The 23,852-nt window shown below is 49.6% G+C and overlaps 2 protein-coding genes across 29 annotated transcripts in view; both read left to right on the top strand.

The window, feature by feature from the left end:
- The window catches only part of MACF1 (microtubule actin crosslinking factor 1), a 337,622-nt gene extending 323,656 nt beyond the window's left edge, over window positions 1-13,966 (top strand). For 16 of the 28 annotated variants that reach the window (XM_072723761.1, XM_072723759.1, XM_072723760.1 and 13 more), the window contains 6 exons: window positions 1,171-1,288; window positions 2,090-2,158; window positions 8,258-8,469; window positions 8,977-9,087; window positions 11,541-11,670; window positions 12,502-13,966. In XM_072723761.1, the coding sequence (XP_072579862.1) occupies window positions 1,171-1,288; window positions 2,090-2,158; window positions 8,258-8,469; window positions 8,977-9,087; window positions 11,541-11,670; window positions 12,502-12,758 (897 nt within the window). In that variant the 3' untranslated portion in view covers window positions 12,759-13,966. The remainder of the gene's footprint in view (window positions 1-1,170; window positions 1,289-2,089; window positions 2,159-8,257; window positions 8,470-8,976; window positions 9,088-11,540; window positions 11,671-12,501) is intronic. The other 12 variants (XM_072723770.1, XM_072723769.1, XM_072723757.1 and 9 more) reach the window with 3 other exon arrangements.
- A 4,249-nt stretch (window positions 13,967-18,215) lies between these two features.
- The window catches only part of LOC140594183 (bone morphogenetic protein 8B), a 34,808-nt gene continuing 29,171 nt past the window's right edge, over window positions 18,216-23,852 (top strand). Inside the window, exon 1 of the mRNA XM_072723738.1 lies at window positions 18,216-18,642. Coding sequence (XP_072579839.1) covers window positions 18,309-18,642 — 334 coding nt within the window. The 5' untranslated portion in view covers window positions 18,216-18,308. The remainder of the gene's footprint in view (window positions 18,643-23,852) is intronic.

The following is a 23,852-nucleotide window of genomic DNA, read 5'->3' as shown; positions in this document are numbered from 1 at the left end:
GACTATTTTCATTTTCTAAGTAAAGGATTGGGGGAGGGGGCTGGTGTTATTTTCAGTCACCTTGCTGCCTATATAAATAGTGCACTTGAGCCAATGCAGGGTAATACAGAGAATTAACCATAGACACACTAATTTTGAGGGAGGTTGGTTATATGTCCTTCTTAAATATCTTTTCTGGCATTTTCAATTTTTGTGCCTTGTTTCAAAGTTATGGTTCTCCTTTATAACTTTAGAAATCTTAATGAACTAATAAGTCCCTTTACTCCTCTCCCCAACTGCAATTTTCTCCTTGAATTAAATAATTTTAGGGATGCTACTTTTCCAACCAAATGTTTGATTTTGTGTTCTGGGATCTCCACATGATTCCCTTTTGTTGCCTCTTGACCTTATTTTAGGGAGAGGGTAATTTATGCAATAGGAAACTCCAGATGTGAACAGGGCTGAGAAGTAGGGATGTTAAGGAAAAAGGAAAAAATAAATATCAGAAAGTCATGCTTGTCTTAATATCCCAAAATGATTGTTGAATACTATTTATAATCAGCATTGTAGATTAAATTTTAATTTTTTCAACTAAATTTTAGTCTAAATGCCATAGTCATTTGTTCAGCTGAAGAAACTTTTCTGCTTGGTGACATCACAATTAGAGAATATCAAGGGCTTATTTCTGAAAACCTTGTGTGGAAAATCAAATTTCCTTCTAAGCTTTTAATAATAATAATGATGCTTGCAAGGGTTTAAGACTTGAAATAGTATTTGCTGTTCTCCATTTACCTTTTGAGCACACTGTATTCAGAAGTTCACATCTACCTTTTATGAAAGCTAATGTAACAATTGTACTACTAGGTTTTAATTTGGGCAGAATATTTAAAAGAATTAAGGTGAGCTAACATTTGTCCTCTGCCCTCCCCACTTTGGTGCAGGGGCAGGGGCGTGACCACCAAAAGTTAATTTTGTCCCAGTGGAAAGACTATTGACACTGGTCTTTACCTCAATATCCCAGCTTTTACATATTTTAAATTCTTTTTTGAAAAAATGTATAAGTTGGGGAGTTAAAATTCTTCCCAAACTGTCAGATTGTCATTTGTCTTGTCTGAATACAGTCTGCTCTGGGAAGAAGGCCTTGGCCTGCTTTAAGGCACACTTGCTCATCACTCTCCCTTGGACCCACAGTTCGGGGACTCCCAGCAGCTGCGGCTGGTCCGCATCCTGCGCAGCACCGTGATGGTCCGAGTTGGTGGAGGATGGATGGCCCTGGATGAATTTTTAGTGAAAAATGACCCCTGCCGAGGTAAGGAACCTTCCTGAGCATGAATTGCGCCCTTGCCACTGACCTTTCATGCTTTCACAAAGTGTCAGTAGTGGCTCCGTTTGGGTTTTATTGTGTTAAGCTGCCTAGATAGTGCTCTGCCAGCACAGATTGGAACTTGGGGGTGCCTGAGTCAACCAGGAAGAGAAAGCAGGAGGGCTTGATGCTGTAGAGGGAGACAGGTTTAGAGGGATATAGTAACAAGAGTTAGGATGTATTGGTGTCTTCAGATGTTTCAGGTTGAAAGGTGTTCAGTTAACAGTAGCCTGGAAAGGAGCCTAATGAAGTCTTTGCGGTTCCTGGTTAGTGTGCTCCAGGAACACAGTGTCCCTCTGCCTGTAACTCCTATGTCAGAAACTCGGGAGGGTGTTGGGCCCGTCCCATGCAGGGAAGGACGGTGGGGGGGAATCTCCCTTGGCTGGGAGAGGGGATAAAGAATATCTAGCAGTGAGCCCAGACACTTCTAAGATAGTTGATCACCGAAGCAAGATGGTGCTAAACATGAAAGGGCAGGCATGCCAGCCCAAAGGCAGAAGAAGAGAGGGAATTGAATATGAAGACTGGCAACTACAGCTACAGGTATGTGAGGGCTGCTGCAAGGCAAGGTGGTCAAGTTCTGGTGGCTAAATCCTCTTCAACTGCGTCCTTTCCTTTTTCCTGTTAGCCAAGCTGCATGTGGGTTCATAGGAGGTTCCTCCACTGTCTGCCAGTTTGTCTTTCTTGACCAGTTTCTGCGTTTCCTGCTGTCTCTTTGTGTTTCTTTATTTTTTTTTTTTATTCTAGTTCACCATCCTGGGAGTAAAATAAAGCGCTCTGATTCCAGCTCTTCGATTTCCAGTCAGTCTCCCATAGGTTGGCTTTTAAGCTTTGTCCCCCTTACCCACACCCCAGCCCGTTGAGAATGGCTTTGCTTCTTCACCTGTAGCACCTCTTGGCTCTGTGGGATCTGCTGCCTTTATGAATGCTTTGAAATAGCCAGGCCATAGCTTTTCTGACTATTACAAGGTGACAGCATAGAACACTTCTGTTGGAACCATACCGGTGGAATTCGTCAGAGTTTCTATGTATTTAACAAATACTTAGATAGCTTTTTAGGCGTCACAGGCTGTTACAAGCAATTTATGAATAAGAACACATTTACACTTCTGCGAGGTATAGATTCTGTCATTGCCTCCATTTTACAGAATAGGAGATAAAGTATAGAAAAGTTCAACTACCTACCTAAGACAACTCATAAATAGCAGAGATAGGATTCCAATCCAAGACAGTGTGGCTCTAAAGTATGTGCTCCTGATCAAGGTGCTGTGTGTCTCCGAGGCTGACATATGTGCCACACCCCTTTCTGTGTGTGGACCGCTGGTTCAGCCACCATAATTAAGTTGGTAAGGCATATTTATAAACCTAGCAGAAATGTTTACAGTACAGTTATATAACTTCTTTGGAAGTGATTTATAGTCCTATTTTGAAGTGTTTAGAGCTAAAGGGTGTGGTTCACATATGAATTCAGATATGCCCATGAATAGCTTCTATTTTGAATGTCATTCTGCATTTACTCCAGTACACAAGAGTAATTTTCATTAGTTTATAATAGTAAATTTTAAAAGCACCTGTTCTGATCAAAACTTGAAAGGGTTTAATCAGTTTTAGAAGTTACTATATTGCAAACTAATTTCCTTGATATAAAAGTCTTCTACTGTTTTACATCAGAAGCAGGAGCAATAGATAAGATTTTAACCATAACTCAGTAAAACAACATTATTCCTTTGCAAATTTATTAGTAAGGTTTTATTTTTTTCTGTCCTGTATGATTGGACTAAACAAATAAACAGAAGAGATACTGCATGTGACATTTTGGAATCTGGATGCCTGTTTGCTGCCTGCTGTACTTGCTCTATTTACAGTAACTTTATGCTGATGGCCAAGGGGAACACTGCTTGCTTTGTCCTTATGTTAAAAGCTTAAAACTGGAACCCCCAGAAAGTTTGGGAGGGCCATCTAGTAACCTACTTTCTATGGAACATAGTAGCCTTTTCGGCAGCCCTGGGAGCAAACAAGGTAAGGCTTGCCTCTGTGCCCTCCTAGCACTCAGCAATCCTCTTGATTGCTCTAATGGCAAAGTCCAGTACTTCCCAGCAGTCTTAGATATCATACCTCTACCAGTGACAGGATGAGTATTTCTAATCAAGTAAGTTGTGCTAGGAGTTGAACCTTTAAGAGCTAGGGCAGAGGTAAGAAGTGACTGGGGAGGGCGTGAACATCACAAAAAGAAAGGTTCCCTGAAGCTATCTAGGATTCTGAGAGGATTCATGTGGCTTCTAGAAGCACCACTTGGGGTAGATTCTGTATTCGTTTATATTGCATTTCCTTGGCTCTCTGGACCATAGAGAACATAATCGATGACAGTATAATCTGATGTGCACGATCATTTGTTGCCTCCTTCCACATGGCTATTTAAAAAGGTGAGAGGTAGCTCAAACTGCACATTGCTCTAGCCACATGCGTAAAGTGAAAATATTCAACTCAGTAGGTTCATGACACTGCCAAAATTGGAGATTTCAGTTTATGAATCCATCCATGGCAAAGGAGATCATGATGTTTTGGATGTTGATGAAAATAATGCCTAAGGAATAGGTCTACCTTTACCTGAGCGTAGTTTTTGAGCGTTAGACAAATTAGTGAAGATCTAGAAATACGTGAAGATATATTTTGAGCGTTAGACAAATTAGTGAAGATCTAGAAAACTTCCATTTGTGAAGATTTGAAAGACTATCTATCTGGCTGAGAACTGATTCTTTTTCTTTTTTCTTATTGTAAAATACACATAAAAGTTACCATCTTAACCATTTTGAAGTGTTCAGTTAAGTGGTTGTGCTACCGTCACACATCCACAGAGCTCTTTTCATCTTATAAAATTGAAACTCTGTGCCCATTAAACAGTGGCTTAGAAACTCAGTTGTAACTAGGTGTCCTGTTCCAGCCAACATCACTGTGGCCAACCTGAGTCCCTTAGAAAATGGTGGCCTCTGGTGTTGAAAAACAAATGGTTGCCTTCAGAGCCTGGCCTCTAAGATGTGATCCTCAAAAAATCATGGCCAAATGTTTTTGGAAGACACTGGGTTAAAACTAAGCAGGTTTCTTTACTGTAGGATGTCCCAGAGCTTACAAAATGCTGATTGCATTGGGGCTCTCCCAAAAGGGGAAAGTGTTCCTACAAAAAGAACTCTTTATGTAGGAACCCCCTCAGAAACCTTAGTTTGGGAAACTGCTATAAAAAGTGGAAAACGATGGCAGGATTTGGAGCCATTCAGAGTTCTCAGGTTTTTATTTAGAAATTCCATTTTGGGGGATCCCTGGGTGGCTCAGCGGTTTGGCACCTGCCTTCGGCCCAGGGCATGATCCTGGAGTCCCAGGATTGAGGCCCACATCGGGCTCCCTGCATGGAGCCTGCTTTTCCCTTTGCCTGTGTCTCTGCCTCTCTATGTCTCTCATGAATAAATAAATAAAATCTTAAAAAAAAAATTCCATTTTTGGGGATGGGATGAGAAATGAGACCAGTTAGAAGCCTATTACAGCCATCCAGGGTGGAGGAGATGCTCCATGAATCACATAAGGGTAAGGGAGTACAGGGGGTGTAGAAATACACTGAGGGTTCGAGAAGCTTTAGAAGATACAATCAGTAGAAAAAACTCTAACTCTAGAACTCCTGTCATCGGGAGGAAGGGACCTGTGTTGATTTCCCAGTTTCTGGCTCTGATCATGTCTAATCAGTCGTTGGTTATAAGATTCTGACATGCAGGCACGGGTCTGCAGGGGGGATACATTTGGAATCAGGCATGACTGTATGACAGCAATGAAGTCAGGTGGGTGAACGTATCACCACATGGTTCAAAGTCTAAAAGAACAGGACTGCAGACAGAGGAACATCAATGTCTAAGAATGGGCCGGAAGGAGGAGAAGCAGAAAACCAGGTGTCCTGGGAGTCCAGGGAAGAGAGTGTTTCAAGAAGAGAACAGTTATCCCCCCATGTGCAAATTACAGCAGCAGAGAGGTATATTTACTTGTCAAATCACTAGATTTTTACCTGTACATATAAGTATGTGCACACATACTCTTTTTTTTTTTTTTTAATTTCTATTTATTTATTAGTCACACACACACACAGAGAGAGAGAGAGAGGCAGAGACACAGGCAGAGGGAGAAGCAGGCTCCATGCACTGGGAGCCCGATGTGGGATTCGATCCCGGGTCTCCAGGATCGCGCCCTGGCCCAAAGGCAGGCGCTAAACCGCTGCGCCACCCAGGGATCCCCCACATACTCTTAATAATACAGAGAGCATTAACAAAAGTGAAGTAAATTCAGTATACTCCTACGTTATTTTGGACACTGTTCATTGGTATAAAATTTGGGGGATCAGTTGATAAATATCAGACATCTTGTGTGCATCCTTTTTTCCCAGAAAATCCACTTACAGAAATTTATTTTAAGGAAATCATCGCTGATATGCATAAAAACCTTTTTTCTTTTAAGATTTATTTATTTATGATAGAGAGAGAGATTGAGGGGCAGAGACACAGGAGGAGGGAGAAGCAGGCTCCATGCCGGGAGCCCAATGTGGGACTCGATCCCAGGACTCCAGGATCGTGCCCTGGGCCAAAGGCAGGTGCTAAACCGCTGAGCCACCCAGGGATCCACTGCATAAAAACCTTTTACAAGTAGTTTGTCACAGCATCGTATGTCCCTTAGGTTGTCAGATTAAGGAATTTTTACTCTTTGTATTTTTCCATATATTTCAACCTTTGTACAGTTCAAAGTTACCAGTAAGAACTTGCCAGAGTGATTTAGGTAGTGTAGTGGGGATGAGAGCCTGAGTAGGGTGGGGAACGGGCAGAGAACCGGTAGTGTAGGTGAGACTAAGAAGAGCTGGGGCTGGGATAGAGAGCCCAGGTGGGAGCTGTCACTTCCAGTCCCAGCCCGTACTCAGTTCTCCTCGACCTCAACCTCCGCCTCTGTGAGTGCTTTAGTTCCTTTGTCTATGACTGACAGGTGCCCTACCGCACGTGATCACACTATAAATGGTGCGGTGCTTGGGGAACGTGATGTCAGTATGTCATTTTAAATGCCATGGCCCTCATCTGAGATGGCATTTCAGAGTCTTCCTCTTGTATCACTCTGTTGTTGTTTGGGAGAGTTGGTGCAGAGGTAAACTGTTAAATGTTTACTAGGTTTAAACCACATGTCTGAAGTTTTGTATGGCTCAGGGTCACAGGCAGTTCTCAGCTGAGCCATGATTTCCATTCATCACTGTTAACTTAGCGCTTTTCCTGTGTGCCCACTGTTATCCTGGGCACGTTAGCAAACACAACACGTAAGTCCTGAATCCACAGTTACTAGTGACAGAAAGTATTATTGAAAGTACCTGTGTTAGGGCTGAAGGAAATTCTCTTGGAGTATCATTAGTGTAGACACAGAAGAAAGCACTGACGTCCAGAAACTGGATGAGTAGAGAATCCAGGGCCAAGGAATGAGCCTTAAGGGGTGCATTCTGTTGGGGCCTGAGAAGGAAGGAAACAGCTTAGCATTCACAGACTATTTGGGATCAGCCTGAGGAAACTGAGGCCCAGAGCAGGAAGACCTGGTTGGTAGCTGACCCTGGATTGTCACTCAGGTTGTGATATCCACATCAGCCCTTTTAACCTGATCCTTGGGTATGTTATGTCAGCATAGTATACTGAGAAGAATTTGATTTAGGAATTTGGAACAACACTGCTTGGATAGACACCTGTGCAACCTGATTTAAAATCTGAGTCTACCAAGAGTACTCAGCTAGCTCCCTTGAGGACATGCAGGGTTGGGCAGAAGCGGGGGTGGGCACAGAAACCCCAGACCTGCTGAAGTCGTGGTTCTTCTCCAGAGTAAGAAAAATCTTACATAGAAAAGGATGACAAACATTTTGTATATAATGATTCCCTTTTCCCAAGTTTCACCAGCAATCCTGCGTGTTCAGGTCTATCTAGCATGGTCTAAAAAGTAAACAGTGTAGGATGGATGAGGAGGTAGGAACTTATTGCAGAAGAACACCTTTTGGTGAGAGGTAATCTAAGGACATATTCCAGAGGAATGGTTTCTTTTAAATTTGTAGTGTCTTTCACATATAACATTTATGCTGGCCATCCTTAGAATCTTCTGACCAAATCCAGATTTTAAGTTCTGGTCTCCCAGCTCCAGAAAGCCATGGGACAACACCTATTGCCTTCAGAGCAGTTTCCAGATTGCTTCCACCCCTACGTTCCTCCCACTTTCCATTGTCCCTTCAGCATCTTGTTGCTTTCAGTTTTTGACTTAACCATTTCTCACTGGCAAGGTTTGTGCATGGTCTTGATCTTTCTCTCTCTCCTCCCACATGTTTACTTCTCAATGATTTTATTCTGATCTTTTGACTATACTGAGCTCCTGGACCCCTTCCCTTAGGATTATTATGAACTGAACTCAAATAGAAAGAAGAGTCTGGATAATGTTGATTCTGGTGATCTGTTTTTCTCCACTAATTAGTTACCATGTATCCTGCAAAACCTGAGCAAAAAGTACACATGTACTATGAGAGAGAAAAGAGGGGTTTTGATTTACGGTCAGAAGTTTGTGCACTGCTGCATCGGCTTTCTGTGACTGGTTACGGTGTGCTTACCCCAGTGGATGGTGGGAGGGCATTCTGTATATAAAGTTCTTTATCGTGGCAAACCAAGGGGCCAATGAGTTCCTTGTCAGCCATGGATAAGAGTCATGACAGACTGACATCATGAATTTACCTCGACTTCAACAGAATCCACAGATGGCACTAAACCTGTAGCCTATCCAGCTGTTATCATGGGGTCAAGCAGCTGTGTGACCATCGAAGATACACTTTTTTTTTTAAGATTAACTGACATTGCATGTTGTGTGTTTGTTCCTGTTTAGCACGAGGTAGAACCAACATTGAACTTAGAGAGAAATTCATCCTACCTGAGGGAGCATCCCAGGGAATGACTCCTTTCCGATCGCGGGGTCGAAGGTCCAAACCATCTTCCCGGGCTGCTTCCCCTACCCGCTCCAGCTCCAGTGCTAGTCAGAGCAATCACAGCTGTACGTCCATGCCGTCGTCTCCAGCCACCCCAGCCAGTGGAACCAAGGTACGCACCGACCTCTCTTCGTGGCCTTCTTCCTCATTCCCGTATTTTCAGATGGTTGTTGTTGAGCGTAGCCTCTGAACACCTCCAGCGAGGAGAGGAACGTGAGGACCTACAGACCAAGCTTTACTTAGACCAGCCTTTCTAGGCCCCATTAGAAAACAGGACCTTTAAGACATTTATTAAAATATGAACTCAGGTCATTAAGTCAGAAACCCTTTTTTTCCACTATTTTACATCCAGAGTTTACTAATTTTGGAAATCCAGGCGTTATCTGTGCAGCTGAAGCTAATGGATATACTTTGTTGATTTTGATGAGTTACTTATGAGGAATGCTGTTGCCTTTCTGCCTGGTCCCTTGTATCCTGTTGAACTGATGCACGTTTTGTTTTGTTTTCTGTTTCTTTAAAATTCAGTGTCTTCTATTTATTTTTTCGTGTTCCCAATTTGCTTCCTTTCTGTTCCATTTTCAATTGTTCCCATCCTTCCCTTTGGATTTCCGTTTCACAGACTCCACTTCAGTCCTCTCGCTGTTATGACAAACCCTGGTTGGTAAACAGTAAAGCGGGCACCCCTGTCAGGGACAGCCATTATCCTGACTTCCAGCTGCCCAGCCCCGAGGTAGAGTATGGTTTTGCTGACTAAGGGCACAGTCAAGACGAGGCCCTCGCTAATGCCCGGACCTTGATCAGCTACTCTTCCTGACACGAGTCCATGCTCTTTTTCCATCTCTGGTGCTTGCTCTCACAGCTGATTCGTCTAGCCAAGTGTTTTTCAGGGGTTTCTAACTCGGGCTCACCAAAATTGGAGATGAATAAGAGATGCCTAAAACCGTATTGTTTAACAACTTGCTGACAGTCTTTAAAACAATGTGTTTTCCAGGGTGATAAACAGTGGTCATTCCTGGTGATCTGTTGTTTATGGATATTTCTAAAATTCGGGCCTCTTGGAGTCTCCAAACATGAGATACACAGACGAGTTATGAACACTTGAAATTCAACTGTGGTGCATGTTCAGCAGTGTTCTATCTTTGCTTAGAACAGAAGAGTGGCTGGCGTCCCCTGCCCTGAGCCACATCCCCAGGGTAGTTGGTATCGCCAGATTGGTCTGAGGCATGGGTGCTGCCTACTTCAGCCAAGCCCAGTATCAGTGGACATTGCTCTGAGGCTCCGATTTTAACTTCTGAATTTCTTGGCCTAGTCACTCAGGTGTCTGAAGCCTTGATCCAGATACACTCCCTGGCAGTTAAGCATGTTGGATGCAGCCATTAAGATGCCCCAAAACATTTTTGGAAGAGCAGTGTTTCAGACACAAAACATGGGCCAGTGGCTTGTCTGAAAATATGCATTCTAGCTCCAGCTGGGACATACTGATTCTTGTGCCTCAAAAGATAGCATTGCCTTCAATCATGCAAAGCTTCAGCCCGAGAAATCGGGAAATGTAGGAAGCCAATGCGTGTGAATGGGCTGCTGCTTTGGGATTCATCCGCTTCAAGCTAAACCTCCAGTTCAGAAATCTGTCTGGTTTAGAACATGATCTGGGGACCCACTTCCACCAAAACCCCAAGATTCAACCTGCTTATCTTGCTCTTCTTCTTCTTTAATGGCTCAAGTTTCATTAAAGTCTCAAAAGTTCCAAAATTTTAAATGTTTTAATTATGAAGTACAAAACACTCACAGGATTCTAATAGACCAGCCTTTTTGCTTTATCTTTTGTTTTGTTCATTTCGAGGTTTCATCTTTCCTTGCCTGTGGGTGTTGCACAGGCTGTGCCCTGACATGGACTCCCGGCCCAGGGTCTTGGGGCTGTGGTCCTCCTGGCGGCAGCACTCACAAGCGGTAGCTTCTGAAACTGGTGCTCTTCCTCCAGTGTGGGCCGGGAGGCTTTGTGCGTGAATGTTAATCACTTTCTGCCGCTTCTGCTTTTCCTTTCTAAATTAAAGAAGTACAGGAAACACAGTGAAATAGGTTGCTTTACTCTTTGCATTTGTATGAACATCTTAAAGGTCCTGGAAAACAGTTTACACAATTGATATCAAAAGAAGATTAGAACAGCATCTTGGGATATGGGTATTTAGAACAGACTTAAAATATTCTTTCTCCAAATTAAGTCTGCTACTATTTAAAAATAAAATACACTCAAAAGGGAAATGTTGCTCTTCCCGGTAGCAGTAATAACATGTATCTCCTTCCATTCGGAAATAATTTTTCCATTAGGAAGTGCTTCTACACAGGATTTATTCATTCAGCAAGTTTTTATTGAGCCCCTCCTCTGTGCCAGACACTCCCTTAGGTGCTGAGGATGGGACAGCGAACAAAACAAAGTCCCTGTTCTTACAGAGCTTACACTTGAGCAGGCAAGACCTCAGAACGAGGGTAGCTGCCCTCTGTCGGGTGCTGACACTTGCTGTGCCAAAACCTGAAGCAGAGGAGAAGATGAGGTAGTACTTGAGTACTAAGGCAGGACCTCTCTGATAGGCCACTCCAGCGACGTGGCCTGAAGGAAAGAAGGGAGTGGGCTGTGCAGATAAGATACAGGATGGGGGGAACAGGGAGAAGGAGGCCAGGGTTCCCGGTGGGCTGAACAGAGGGAGTGTGGTTATCTGCATTTTTTCCAGGGAGGAAAACAGACGGAAAAATCTTGGCTTGACTGAAGTTCCTACATGCATCTAGTAAGAGAGGTTGGAGTGATCTTTGCATCTCCATACTAAATATTTAGGGCTAGAAACCCATCTTTCAAATTTTTAACCCCATCACTTTGACACTTGGGATTATTGGGATTTTTTTTTTCCATTTCTTGTAGATTTGTCAGTAACATAGAATTTGTCAGTAAATTTCTAGTTAGAAGTTTAGAAGACAATGTGAAATTTTAAATTGGAACATAAGCCTCTTACGGGGTAAAATTATTAAAATATGTGACCTAGGACACTTTCAAAATACATCTTTGTTTTCCTGGACTTTTAATTTGCTTTTCAATCGATTAGATATAAGGAGGCTTAAGTAGACCTTTTAAAATTGAATTTCAAAAATTATACCTAGTAAATATGACCTTTTTAAACTTTTTTTTTTTTTAAGGTTATTCCATCAACAGGCAGCAAATTGAAACGACCAACACCAACTTTTCACTCTAGTCGAACATCCCTTGCTGGTGATACTAGCAATAGCTCTTCCCCAGCCTCCACAGGTGCCAAAACGAATCGGGCAGGTAAGTACCTGCCCCCATCGCATGTGCATGCGCGTTGGGGTGAAGAGGAGGGGGCTTGGCCAGGCTGAGAATTGGGGAACTACAGCCTCTGGGCAATACTTCCCTGCTCTTCACAGAGCAAATAAGGAGAGCAGCACGTAGGTGTGATGTCCAGAGAGACCCGTAGACTTTCTGCTGTTCTTTCTTTCCCTCCTGCTGCTATAGCTACTAACTGCAGCCATGACTTCTAAGAGTAGATACTTCCACGGCTAAAGCCAGGCCCCCTGTTCTTGATCAGAAATGATCACATTTGAGAGAATGTAAAAGGCAGGAGGGGCTTCCTGAAGTGGGCCTTCCTCAATGTTGGGACTGGCAGTTTGCTAGTAATTTTTGCAACACACTCTATTTATCATAGCTGCTGGCAAGCTGAGAGAAAGTCAGGGGAAGATCACATCTGTTCACCCGTTGATGTTCCTCATGGGAGCCTAGGAATTAGCCTCCTTTCTGGCACTCTTTTTGCCTGTCCTCGACCCCTACTCCCTCTAGCAGGCTCTCTCTGTGCCCAGGTGACTGAGCAGCCCTGCTTGGCACCATTCTGTGGGCACAAGAGGTCACTGAGCTGCTGAACGAAGCTTCTAATCCTCAGGAGGCAAGCTTCTCACAGAGGCAGGAAAGGTTTCAAGCCACTGCTGTGTAGATGAGATACAAGTGGTCCAGAAAGGCTCTGATTTGCCCAGGGCCACACAGCGTATCGGGTGGTATTAGAATCAGATCCCTGACCTCTGATCACTTGTTCTTGCTGCCCCGCCATGTTGTCTCTATTAAGTCTGCTGCTTTATTCTCGAATTCCAGACCCTAAAAAGTCAGCCAGTCGACCTGGGAGTCAGGCCGGGAGTCGGGCCGGGAGTCGGGCCAGTAGCCGGCGAGGAAGCGATGCCTCTGACTTTGACCTTTTAGAGACACAGTCTGCTTGTTCAGACACTTCGGAGAGCAGTGCCGCAGGGGGCCAGGGCAACTCCAGGAGAGGGCTAAACAAGCCTTCCAAAATCCCGACCATGTCTAAGAAGACCACCACTGCCTCCCCCAGGACTCCGGGTCCCAAGCGATAACACTGTACACGCACCCCCAAGCCTCTATCCACTTTGAAGCCTGCTCCGTACATTGGGTGTATATTTATTCTGAACAGGAGAAGTTATATTGTTAAAAGTGTAAAAGAATAATTGTGTTATGAAGCTGCCTTATTTTTTTTTCTTTTTGTAAGTTACTATTTTCATGTGAATATTTATGTAGATAAAATTTGCCTCCTGGTAACCCTGTAATGGATGGGGCCCAGAAATGAAATATTTGGAGAAAAAAAAAAAAAACAAATGAGAAGGTCAAGATGAGAATGTGTATTAAAAAAAAAAAAAGCCTCTAAATAGGGTTTCTGCGCGGTGCAGGGTTGTAAACCTGCTTTATCTTTTAGGATTATTCCTAAATGCATCTTCTTTATAAACTCGACTTGCTGTCTCAGCAAGATAAATTATATTAAAAAAAATAATAAGAATCCTGCAGTGTTTAAGGAACTCTTTTTTTGTAAATCACAGACACCTCAACTAGCAAGAACTGAGGGGAGGGCACTTCTAATTGCTTTTTCCAATGTTTTTAATGCTGTGTGATTTTAGCTGAAGAGAGAGAACCTCCTCTAGGTAATGTTTGCACATGATCAGCAAAAGGAGTTCATTGCAATACTTTAAATACTGTCTCAGTACTGGGTGTTTAAAGGACAAATAGCTGCTAGAATTCAGGGGTAAATGACTGTTGAGAAGACGTCAGAACATTGGGGTTTTTAAGAGTCCTGGTTTGTAACTTCCTATCCAGCCCTGCCACCAATAACTCCTGTGCTCACCAGGACCCAGCCCTTGGCAAGGGGAGACTCCTTGGTGGCACTGTGAATTACAGATTTGTTTATCTGCATTTTTGCTATTTATTTAAATGGTTGATCAACTTCCCACAAACTGAGGAATGAATTCCACGAGCCTATTCTGAAAATATGGACATAAACACTTGCTCGTCCTTTAAAGGAGTTCACCAGCACACCTGTTAACAAGTCCCGTTTGCTTCCGTCTTTTTTTGTGAGTAATAAAGACAACTGACCAAGTGACCATGAAGAGGGGCTATCTGGGGCTCCTGTTTTTTAGCTGCTGTTCTTCAGCTCCGACCATGTTGCTGTGTGATTATCTCAATTGGTTTTAATTGAGGCAGAAACTGAAGCTCTACCAATGAACTGTTTAAAAACAAGACACACTTTTGTATTAAAATTGCTTGCAGTAACAAATTCGTATTTCCTGATTTTCTTCTCAACTATTACCTTATATATAACATGTTACCCTGGGTATGATTGTGTTTTGGGTACTTAAATGCATTATTCAAATCAAAATATCTTGGTGGATAAATTATGGAGCTCACTAGTAGATTTTTTTTTTCTCGTTTCATCCTTTTTAATTTTAACAAAGCAACAAAAATAATCAGGCTATTGTTAATGTAAATCTGTAGGGTATCTGCTTCACTTAGGTGATTACACAAATAGCAATATATAAGATTTCTGTACTAGAAACCACAAAGATCCCAGGTTTCAGAGAATGGGGCCAATTTCCCACAGTAGGCTGGTTAAATGACAGAATTTCAAAAGTGAAAGCAAAAGTTGGTCATCAAATCTGGCTCTTTTCTCCTTTGCAGATGGAGACACAGCAATGGGAAAGTGGGAGAGAGGGTTATTTGCCTCAGATCACAGAATTAATAAATGGCAAAAATGGACCTTAAAGCAAATCACTGATTCCCTATTGAAGTCTGGCATTTGTTTCCTCCAGACCCTAGTCGGCTTTATAGTAATTAGAACAGCCAAATACGAAGTAATTCTAACAGCAGGAATTAGGCTAGGAGTAACAAGAGAACCTGAGGTGTAGGTAAGAGGGGTTCAAATTCCGGCCACCTGTGTTTCTGATCATTAGGCCATACTCCTTAGCTGATCAGGATTGAGTGAGATGGATACATGTTTGCCAAAGCTATTGGAACCTGACTATCCAGATTAAAAGAAATCCAGCTTGATGTACTGACTCTGAAGAAAGTGCTTACTCTATTCCTCCTGGGATTAGGTAACTTCAAATTGCCAGAACTGTGCAGGATAGTGTTTTCACCCAAATTTGCTTCTCTAGGCTTCCTGGCAGCAGAAGCATACTTCAAACTGCTTGACCTCCTCCATCCTTTCAGATTCTGGACTGTGATCACTTTTTTAAAAACCAAGTAATTCAGGTTTTCCATTTGCAACAAAGGTCGGCTAGTGGAATCTTCACAAAGTTTATTTTCCATTCAACAAATACCTACATGTAAGGCCATATAGAGAATATAGGGATGACAGAAAAAAAAGCTTAAAATTACACTTCTGGGATACTAGTGCTAAACGTGTGATACTAATTTGGTGTTTGCTGGGTAGAGATGGATGAGTCCCTGGGGTTTTGAATGATACAGTAACAACAGCTAACATTTACTGACTGCTTGCCATAGGCCAGTGACTGCTAAATGCTCTCTATCCAGCCCTACCATCGTGACCCCATTCACAGATAAGAAACAGTCTGAGAGGTTCAGAAACGGCCCAAAGTCACAGCACGACGGGCGCAGCTGGGGAAAGCCCTTGTTTGATGCTACATTCTCCAAGAAACCACCTCAGTTCCTGAAGATTCCACTCACGTCCCCACCCCCATATCCCAGCTCCTTGTTCTCTGCCCTTCCAGGCAGTTTGCAGGCCTGGGATCTTGGAACACAGCCTTGGTTCTGCCTTCTGTAGAGACTATGTTCACCTGGCTATTACCCTTATTTGGGGGTGCTGATCCACTGGGGGACAGGGACTGGTCAGCTTCATCTCTGGTGGAGCATGAAGAAGCAGCCCATGGTGGTTGCTATTGAACTGAGTTGTGGGGTGACAACCTTCGGAATGGCTCAAACCTGATGTTTAGGTTTATGGGAATGTGAGGCCCATTATTATTCTTAAAAAGTCTTATGTATTTATTCATGAGAGAGAGAAGCAGAGACCTAGGCTGAGGGAGAAGCAGGCTCCCTGCAGGGAGCCCTTTACAGAACTCCATCCCAGGACCCGGGGGATCACGACCTGAGACAAAGGCAGACGCTCAACCACTGAGCCACCCAGGTGCCCCGAGGCCCATTATTTAAAGAACACCACTGTCTCCGCTAACCCTATATTGAGATAAATGATTTCTGTTCTAAGTATGAGCCCTGCACTGGGCTGCTGACAGTCTAGCTGGGAGCCCAGTGTTGCACCATACACAACCGGAGGGTTACAGGCTAGACGTGAGGCCCCCGATGATGTGGTGTGGACTCCGTGGGGAGCGCCGAGGGATGCCCAGAGGACAGTGAAGAGGACCTGAGATTGAGACCCTGAACGAGCCTGACACGGGGATGCCCCCTTGACTCTGCCCCTGCCTCTGTCCGCAGTCACCAAGCCCTGGGGATGCAGCCTCCTCAACCGCTTTCTCCTCTGCCCTCCACCCTGTCACCAAAACGGTTCAGTCATTGTCCCCTCCCCCCCCCCGCCCTATTGTACCTGCCTCCACTGTGGGCGCTGACTCTAATCTTGTTCCTCCAATCCACACTCGCCCCTGCAGCAGACTCTGCCTTGGGCACTTTCGGTGGCTAAGCTGCAGCATCCTTAAGAGGCTTATAAGCAGCGTGGGAATGCACCCGTTGGATAAAAGGCAGACTGAGCCCGAGCCTAAGGCACCAACAAATGATTGTTTATGTACAGTAGCCTTTAGCTTCCACGCCCAATGTGGGGCTTGAACTCACAACCTGAGATCAGGAGTCCCATGCTCCACTGAGCGAGCCAGCCAAGCAGCCCAGTTTCAGTATTTTTTAAAAGTTCGAAGTGATCATGAGAAAATCTTAATTTTGGTGGACTTCTTAATGTATTTTGAAGTCTAATACTGAATCCACACTGGGGCCCCATAACCATCTGTTGTCCAGGGCCCTCCTCTAGTCTCCCTGCGAGGCCCTTGGATCCATCCTTGGCCAGCCCCTGGGCCTCAGCCTCACCCTCGCGGTCTGCTGGCTCTCTGGGCTCCACTGAACAGCTCACCTGCGAGCGCCCACCTGCCCAGCCCAGCTCCGCTGTCGTGTGACAGGGAAAGTCCCTTAACCTCTGCGTGCCTCAGCGTCCTCGTCTGTTAAAAAGGGGGTGAAATGGCATCAAGCCGGTGTGTGCTAGCATTAAAGAAGCGAGGCAGAGCACTGCCGGCACATGCTAAGTGCCAAGCGGTGCCTGCACTATGCTCCCCGGAGTCAGTCGCTGTTCCCTCTGCCTGGAGCACTCTTCTCCCCCTGCCCTTTGCTGTCACCGGGCCCAGTCCTTCAGCCTTCCCAGCGCAGTCGAGGGGCCACTTCCTTCCAGCGTGAGTTAGCGCAGCGAGGGAGCGCCCAGGAAGACCAGAGCGTGCAGAGGGGGCTGAAGCGACGGGGGCTTCCGTGCAGAGCTGCTCTCCCGAGCCGCCAGGGCCCTGGCCACGGGGCGAGCAAAGCCCGTCCCAGGCGCTCTGCAGGGCCCGGAGCTGCCCGGCCCAGCGGGACGCCGGGCGCGTCTCCCAAGCCCGCTGGATCGGCCCTGGGGCCCGCAGGGCGCGGGCACAGCGCGGGGTGTGGGGCGCCCGCCTGGGGCACCGGCCGGGAGCACGGGGAGCCAGGCGGGGGCGCGCGGGGAGCAGAGGCTGAGCAGGGGTCGCGCAAGGAGAAGCGCCCACCGCGCGTGCAAGGCGACGGCGGGGAGGGCCCGGGTGCGGAGGCGGCCGCGGGCAGAGGAAGCGCCCCACCTCCGGGCGCGGCGGGCACCTGCGGGGCCCTGTACCTCCGCACCCGCCCGAGGCGTTTCGGGTCCCCAGCGACGGTCTGCGCACCGGGCGGGGCTGCGGGTCCCTGCGCGGGCGGGACGGAGACTCCGGGTCCCCGGGGGGCCCGGGGCCGGGACCTCGCGCTCGCCCGACGGCGCCACCAGCGGCCGGAGAGGAGCCCAGCGCGGCGCAGACGCCCCGACGGCGGGCAGGGGCCCCTCGCCCAGGGGCCACTCGCCCCCTCGCCCCCTCACCCCCTCGCCCCCTCGCGCAGGCGGCGCAGCAGCCTCCCGGCGTCGCGGCCGCGGCCTTGGCCCCGCCCCCGCCCCCGCCCCGCGCCCCCGCCCCGCGCCCCCATTGGTCGGGGCCGGAGGGGGCGGGGCCGGGGCGGGGCCGAGCGGCGCGCGGGCCCCACGGGCGGCGGGGGCGGGGCGCGCGGCGCAGACGGCGGGGCCCGCTGCGGAGGCGCCGCTCGGTCCGCGCCGCTCGGCCCCGACGGCCGCTCGCCGCCGCCCCCGCCGCCCCTGCCGCCCCGCGGGCCTCGGCGGAGCCTTTGCCGGCGCGGCGGCCGCACGCGCGTGGGCCCCGGGGGAGCGCTCGCCTGCCGCGGGGCGGCGGACCCGGCAGGTGCGGCGCGGGGGGCGCGCGGGGACAGCGCCGCGGCCGCCCGCCAGCCCCCCCCGCGGCGCCGGCCCCGCGCTCGCCCGCCGCCCGCCGTCGGGGCGGCCCCGGCTCCCGCCCGGCCGCGGGGCGGATGCGCGCCCGCTGAGGCCCGCCCGGCCCGCCATGGCCGCGCGCCCCGGGCCGCTGTGGCTCGTGGGCCTGGCGCTGTGCGCGCTGAGCGGCGGCGGCCCCGGCCCGCGCCCCCCGGCCGGCTGCCCGGCCCGCCGCCTGGGCCCGCGCGAGCGCCGCGACATGCAGCGCGAGATCCTGGCGGTGCTCGGGCTGCCCGGGCGGCCCCGGCCCCGCGCCCCGCCCGCCGCCGCCCGGCTGCCGGCGTCGGCGCCGCTCTTCATGCTGGGCCTGTACCGCGCCATGGCCCGCGACGACCACGAGGACGGCGGCCCCCCCGCGCGGCGCCCGGGCCGCGCCGACCTGGTCATGAGCTTCGTCAACGTGGGTGAGTGCGGCGGCCGGGCCCGGGCGGCGGGGCCGGGGCGGGGCAGGGCTGGGGCCTGGGGCCGTGGGCCCCGCGGCGGCGGCGGCGGCGGCGGAGCGGAGGCGCGACCGGGAGCGCTGCGGCGCGCGTCCACCTCCCGCAGCCGCGCAGCCGCCCGGGGTCGGAGTCCTCTCCTGCCGGCGGGCGGCGGGCCCCGCGGGGATGCGGCGCAGCGATAAGGCGGGGCCGGGCCGGGCCGGGGACGAAGGTGAGCGCGGGCCGCCCCGCCCCGTCCCGTCCGCGGAGGGAGCTGCCCGGGAGCCCAGACGCCGAGCCGCCGCCGGTGCCGGTGCCGGTGCCGGCCGAGCCCCAGCTCCTGGGGAGGGCGTGGCCGTCGGGGCCGCGGGCGGGAAGGGCGACTCCGAGCTCGGCCGTGCGGTCGCCTGGGCCCAGCCCCGCAGCCGGCTCGGCGCGCTGCCGTCCAGACCAGTGGCGGAGCGGCCGGCGGGCCCTCCCGCTGCCCGCTCGGAGCCCAGCCTGCGCTCCGCACAAGTTTTCTTCAAGTCCCGGGGCCGTTTGTGGTGAGAGGACTCCGACGTCTCTGGGTGACTACACACACGCTCTTGAACCTGAAGTCACCAGCGTCCCCTCTCCGCTCTGCACCTGTCCGCGGCCAGAGAGGCCAGGGCTCTGGGCCGGAGCCCACACCAGACTGGGTCTGGGGGTTCAGGGACCCCAGCTCGGGCTGAGGTGGGGACGGACCCTCGCCAAGGCCACCAGCATCCCTTCACCGGCAGCGTCGCGCCTAACCCTCCGCGCAACCTGGGAACAGACGTGGTGTCATGCCCGTCTCCCAGATGAGGATGAGGATGAGGACACAGGCTGAGAGAGGCGGCGTCCGCCCAGGACAGCGCAGCCTGGCGGTGGCCCAGTCAGGACAGGCCCGGGGTGTTGGCCCTACATCCAGCCCTCGAGGAGGTGACATTTCTACCGTCAGGAGGGCAGACTTGCGGGGTGGAGAGAGCTTCCAGGGAGGTTGAGGCAGAGAAACCCAGGGGATGGAGCAGCAGCAGGCTTTGTGGGGTCTTCAGCCATTTGCTTCCTCTACTAGGGCAGGCAGAGGGCTCGGCCAAGGGGACCTCTGTCCCCACAGCCCAGAGGGTGGCCGAGGGGGGAGTGAGCAGCAGGAGGTGGCTGCTAACCTCTGCTGAGAGCCAGGTGCCAGGCACAGGACTTGGGTCGGGGGTTCTGAACGCTGCCTTCCTGGTGAAGGGCAGGTGGGGGCTCAGGACAAAAGAGACCATGTGTGGAACTGAGGCTAGAGCCCTGTCCTCTGGACTAGCTGACCTGGGGCTCAGAACCAAGAGGGTTGTGGGTACTGTCATCCTGACACCATCCCTAAGGGAAACGTCCACTAGAGTGAGTCACCGCCCGGCCAGTGTCCTGCTTCCCAGCATCCCCTGGTGAAGGCGTGCACAGCCTCGGTGGGAGCTGTCGTTGTGAATCAAGCAGCACCCGGAGCTCACGCAGATCGGCCTCCTCTCCTGCCTCTGCTGGGTGGCCTCCAGCAAGTCCCTTGCCCTCTTAGAGCCCCAGATCCCTCCTTGTAAAATGGGGCTGCTTGAGATCAGTGTGTCGACAGGTTACCGAGTGATTGGTTGATGGATGGGAGGAGCAGAACATCAGCCCTGACACAGGTGCACCTGCGCCTGGTCCCTGCTGCCCCCCCCTCCCTCCCCGCTGCTGCCCAGCCTTGGGGGGATGTCCTGGGAATGTCCCAGGCATCTTATGTGCAACCGAAATGGGTTTTAAAAGCCAACCCAAAGGTGTCTCTACCTATTTTTAGAATACAAACTAGCGCTTGAAGTTCTGTAGCCGGAAAAGTCCACGTTCCATCCATGTGGTAACATGTAAGCTGTTGTACCAGCCCCTTTTCATGGGCTCCGAGAGGTAAAGTGGCCAGCCCAGGGCCACACAGCACGTCCATGACATCATCCGGGGCTGTGGATTCCAGATGCCGGCTTCTTCCCACGCCGTCTGTGCGTGTTTCATTAAGATCTAGGGCCTCTGACGCTGTGGGATTAACAAGCAGATCTTTGTTCCGGGGAGGCCCAGGCTGTGGGCGGGCCCAGCAGCTGTCAGAAGGGCCTTCTTTATTCTGATGTACTAATTGCACTAGTAGAACTCTTGCAGTTTGAGTGGTTTTACCTGGTAATTACCTAGGCTGTTGGGCTGGGATGGGGGGAGGGGTTAGACACCTGGCAGGATTCTTTCCTTGTTTGGAGGCCCAGGCCCCAGGCCCTTGAACCACCGAGCCTCATGGCAGAGTCACCGTGGTATTGGTGCCCACGCCCGGGCTCCCATACCTGAGCCTCCAGCTCCACCTCTCCTGTGGGCCTCATGTGGCTCCTGAGAAGCCAGACCTGGTGTCTGCCAGGCCCCTGAGCATCCACGGCAGCCTGTGGGACCCAGAGGCCAGGGACCTGTCACAAGCAGATGCTTTCGGAAGCCGCGTCGTGGCTGATGGTGTCTCTCTAGGGAGGCCGGCGCTGTGGTCAGAGCTGGGGCCCCTGGCGGCCTGTGAGTCAGTCTCAGACTGTACACCCTTGGCTCCCCTTGGTCAGGACACGGTCATGGGGGCGGATACCCACATGGAGCAGTCAGGGTCTGTCCTGGGTGTCCCCGTGCTCAGGGAGAGGAGAGCTCCGAGCTGGGAGGCAGCGCCCACGTTCTGGTATCCCCTGGGCCCATCACTGATTCCTTCCTGTCCCGAGTCACCTCCCTTCCTTCTCTGAGCCTCTGTTTTCTCGTCCGCCTCTGTTTTCTCGTCCAGTCCAGCGATGGTGCCGGAAAACTGGGGGCCTCCCATCGCTGACCCTGTGGCCCTGTTTTGGAGGCAGCTCCTCATGGCACCACCCTGTCCCCTGGGCAGGAGCGTGGGTCTGACTGGAGCATGGCCCAGCCCACGGGGAGGGAGGCATGAGGCAGGAAGGACCGACTCTGCAAGTCTCTCCTGGTCCTTCTGCACCTGAGGCAGAGGAGCAGCAGCTGCCGTGTTCTAGGTAGAGAAACTGAGGCACAGACAGCCCTCCAGGCAGAGGTCCAGCCAGAGATGCATGGAGCCGTCTTCACTGTTGTCCCAACCCTTCTCTGACCAGACTTACTCCTGAGCCTCAGGCGGCGAGGACGGGGGAGTTGACCTGAGGTGTTGGATTTGGGGGCGGCAGGCCTGAGTGGGAGCGAGGGACCTGGCCCAAGTCCTCCTCAGTCCTGTGACCTTGAAGGGGCAATGCTTGGTGTCCACGAGCCCCAGGGTCACTTTCTTTGGTTCTTTACCAAGGAATTATTTCATTTTTATGAATTCACTCAGCAGATAGTCCTGTGGCACCTGCTCCGTGCCAGGCACATTTCTAGTTCCTGGGATGTGACGGTGCACCTAACAAAGTCCCTGCCCTGGGGGAGCTGGCCTTCTGGGGGGAGCAGATAATAAATACATAAGCCACAAAGATGGTCATCAAGTGGTCTAGACAGTGACACTCCCCATCTGGAAACCAGGAGCAGATGGACAATGCGGGGGCAGACGGACCTGGGAGGGGGGTTCTAACCTGGACTCAGATTCTGCATCTTGGTGCCACCACCTGCTGCGCATGTGATCTGGGCTTTCCAGTCCACCTGTGGGAGCCTCAGTTCCTTCCTCTGTAACATGCAGGCCCTTGTCGTACCCACCCTGCAGGGCTGTTCAGGGACCACGTGAGATCGCACCTGTGAGGACCACATGCCCAGGGCCCTCAGGTCTGTCCCTTCATTTGCATCACAGTTTTGGTCACAATTTTGTTTTGAAAAGAGGAGAGTGAGAGGAGTTAGGTGATTTTCCCAAGGCCACCCAGCAGGTGATTGCTGTGTCCTCTACCCTTCTCCTCTAGAGAAGCTGCCTCTCCACCCAGGGGGAGGCCTGGCCCACCACTAGGTGTGTTAGTGTCGCCCAATTGGACTGGCTTGAATGTATGTTGTAAACTGAGTAGCTCATTTCAAAAATACCTTTCTTTTGGGATTTTATATAATTAATGGATATTCATTATAAAAAATTTATACCATTAGGCTCATTATAGAATTTCATTATAGAAAATCAGACCATATGTTCAGAAACATGATATGAAAGCCCCTTGTAATCCTCTCTCCACTTCAGAGAAAACCAGCATTTCATTCCTTTGTTGTAGTCTCCTCAACCACCCCTGACATTATATCAATACAGAAACTAATATTTTATTTTTTAATAAAATGGGGCACAAATACATACCATCTTGCTACTTTATCTTTCATTTAACAGTAAATCCTTTGTCCATCTTAAAAGCTATTAATGTGACCGTATGCCCAAAGTGGCATCCCATATTAAAAATTAATTTAGCTTTATTGGTATGTAATTGACATATAAAATTATAAGATATCTAAAGCGTGCTGTGTGGTGACTTGATACACATGTGCATTGTTACAGGATTCTTCCCAGTTATTATTTACCACATCCATCACCTCACACATTTAATCATGCGCTATTGTTTTACCAGCTTTAGTCCTCATATTTTACATTAGGTCCTCAGACCTTATTTATTTGATAGCTGAAAGTTTGTACCCTTTTATCAGTCTCTTCCTATATCCCCCACCCCTCCTCCAGCCCCTGGCATCCACTTTTCTACTCTCTGTTTCTATGATTTTGACTTTTTTTTTTTTTAATTTTTATTTATTTATGATAGTCACACACACACAGAGAAGGAGAGAGAGAGGCAGAGACACAGGCAGAGGGAGAAGCAGGCTCCATGCACCGGGAGCCCGACGTGGGATTCGATCCCGGGTCTCCAGGATCGCGCCCTGGGCCAAAGGCAGGCGCCAAACCGCTGCGCCACTCAGGGATCCCTGATTTTGACTTTTTAAAAAAAATTTTAAAGATTTCACTTAGCATGCAGTATTTGTCTTTCTCTGTCTGGCTTATTTTCACTTCGCATAATGCCCTCAAAGTGCAGCCTGTTGTCACAAATGACAGGACCTCCTTTTTTGCATGACTGAATATTCCATGATACGTGCATACTACATCTTTTTTGTCTATCTGTTGATGAACACTTAGGTTGTTTCCATGTCCCGGCTGTTGTGAATAATGTGCAGTGAATATGGGAGTGCAGAGATCTCTTTGGGATCCTGTTTTCATTTCCTTTGCATAGATTCTCAGAAGTACACTTGCT

This window comes from Vulpes vulpes, chromosome 10, assembly GCF_048418805.1.
Source record: "Vulpes vulpes isolate BD-2025 chromosome 10, VulVul3, whole genome shotgun sequence".
Taxonomy (NCBI): Eukaryota; Metazoa; Chordata; class Mammalia; order Carnivora; family Canidae; genus Vulpes; species Vulpes vulpes.
This window is presented reverse-complemented; position numbering and strand designations above follow the sequence as displayed.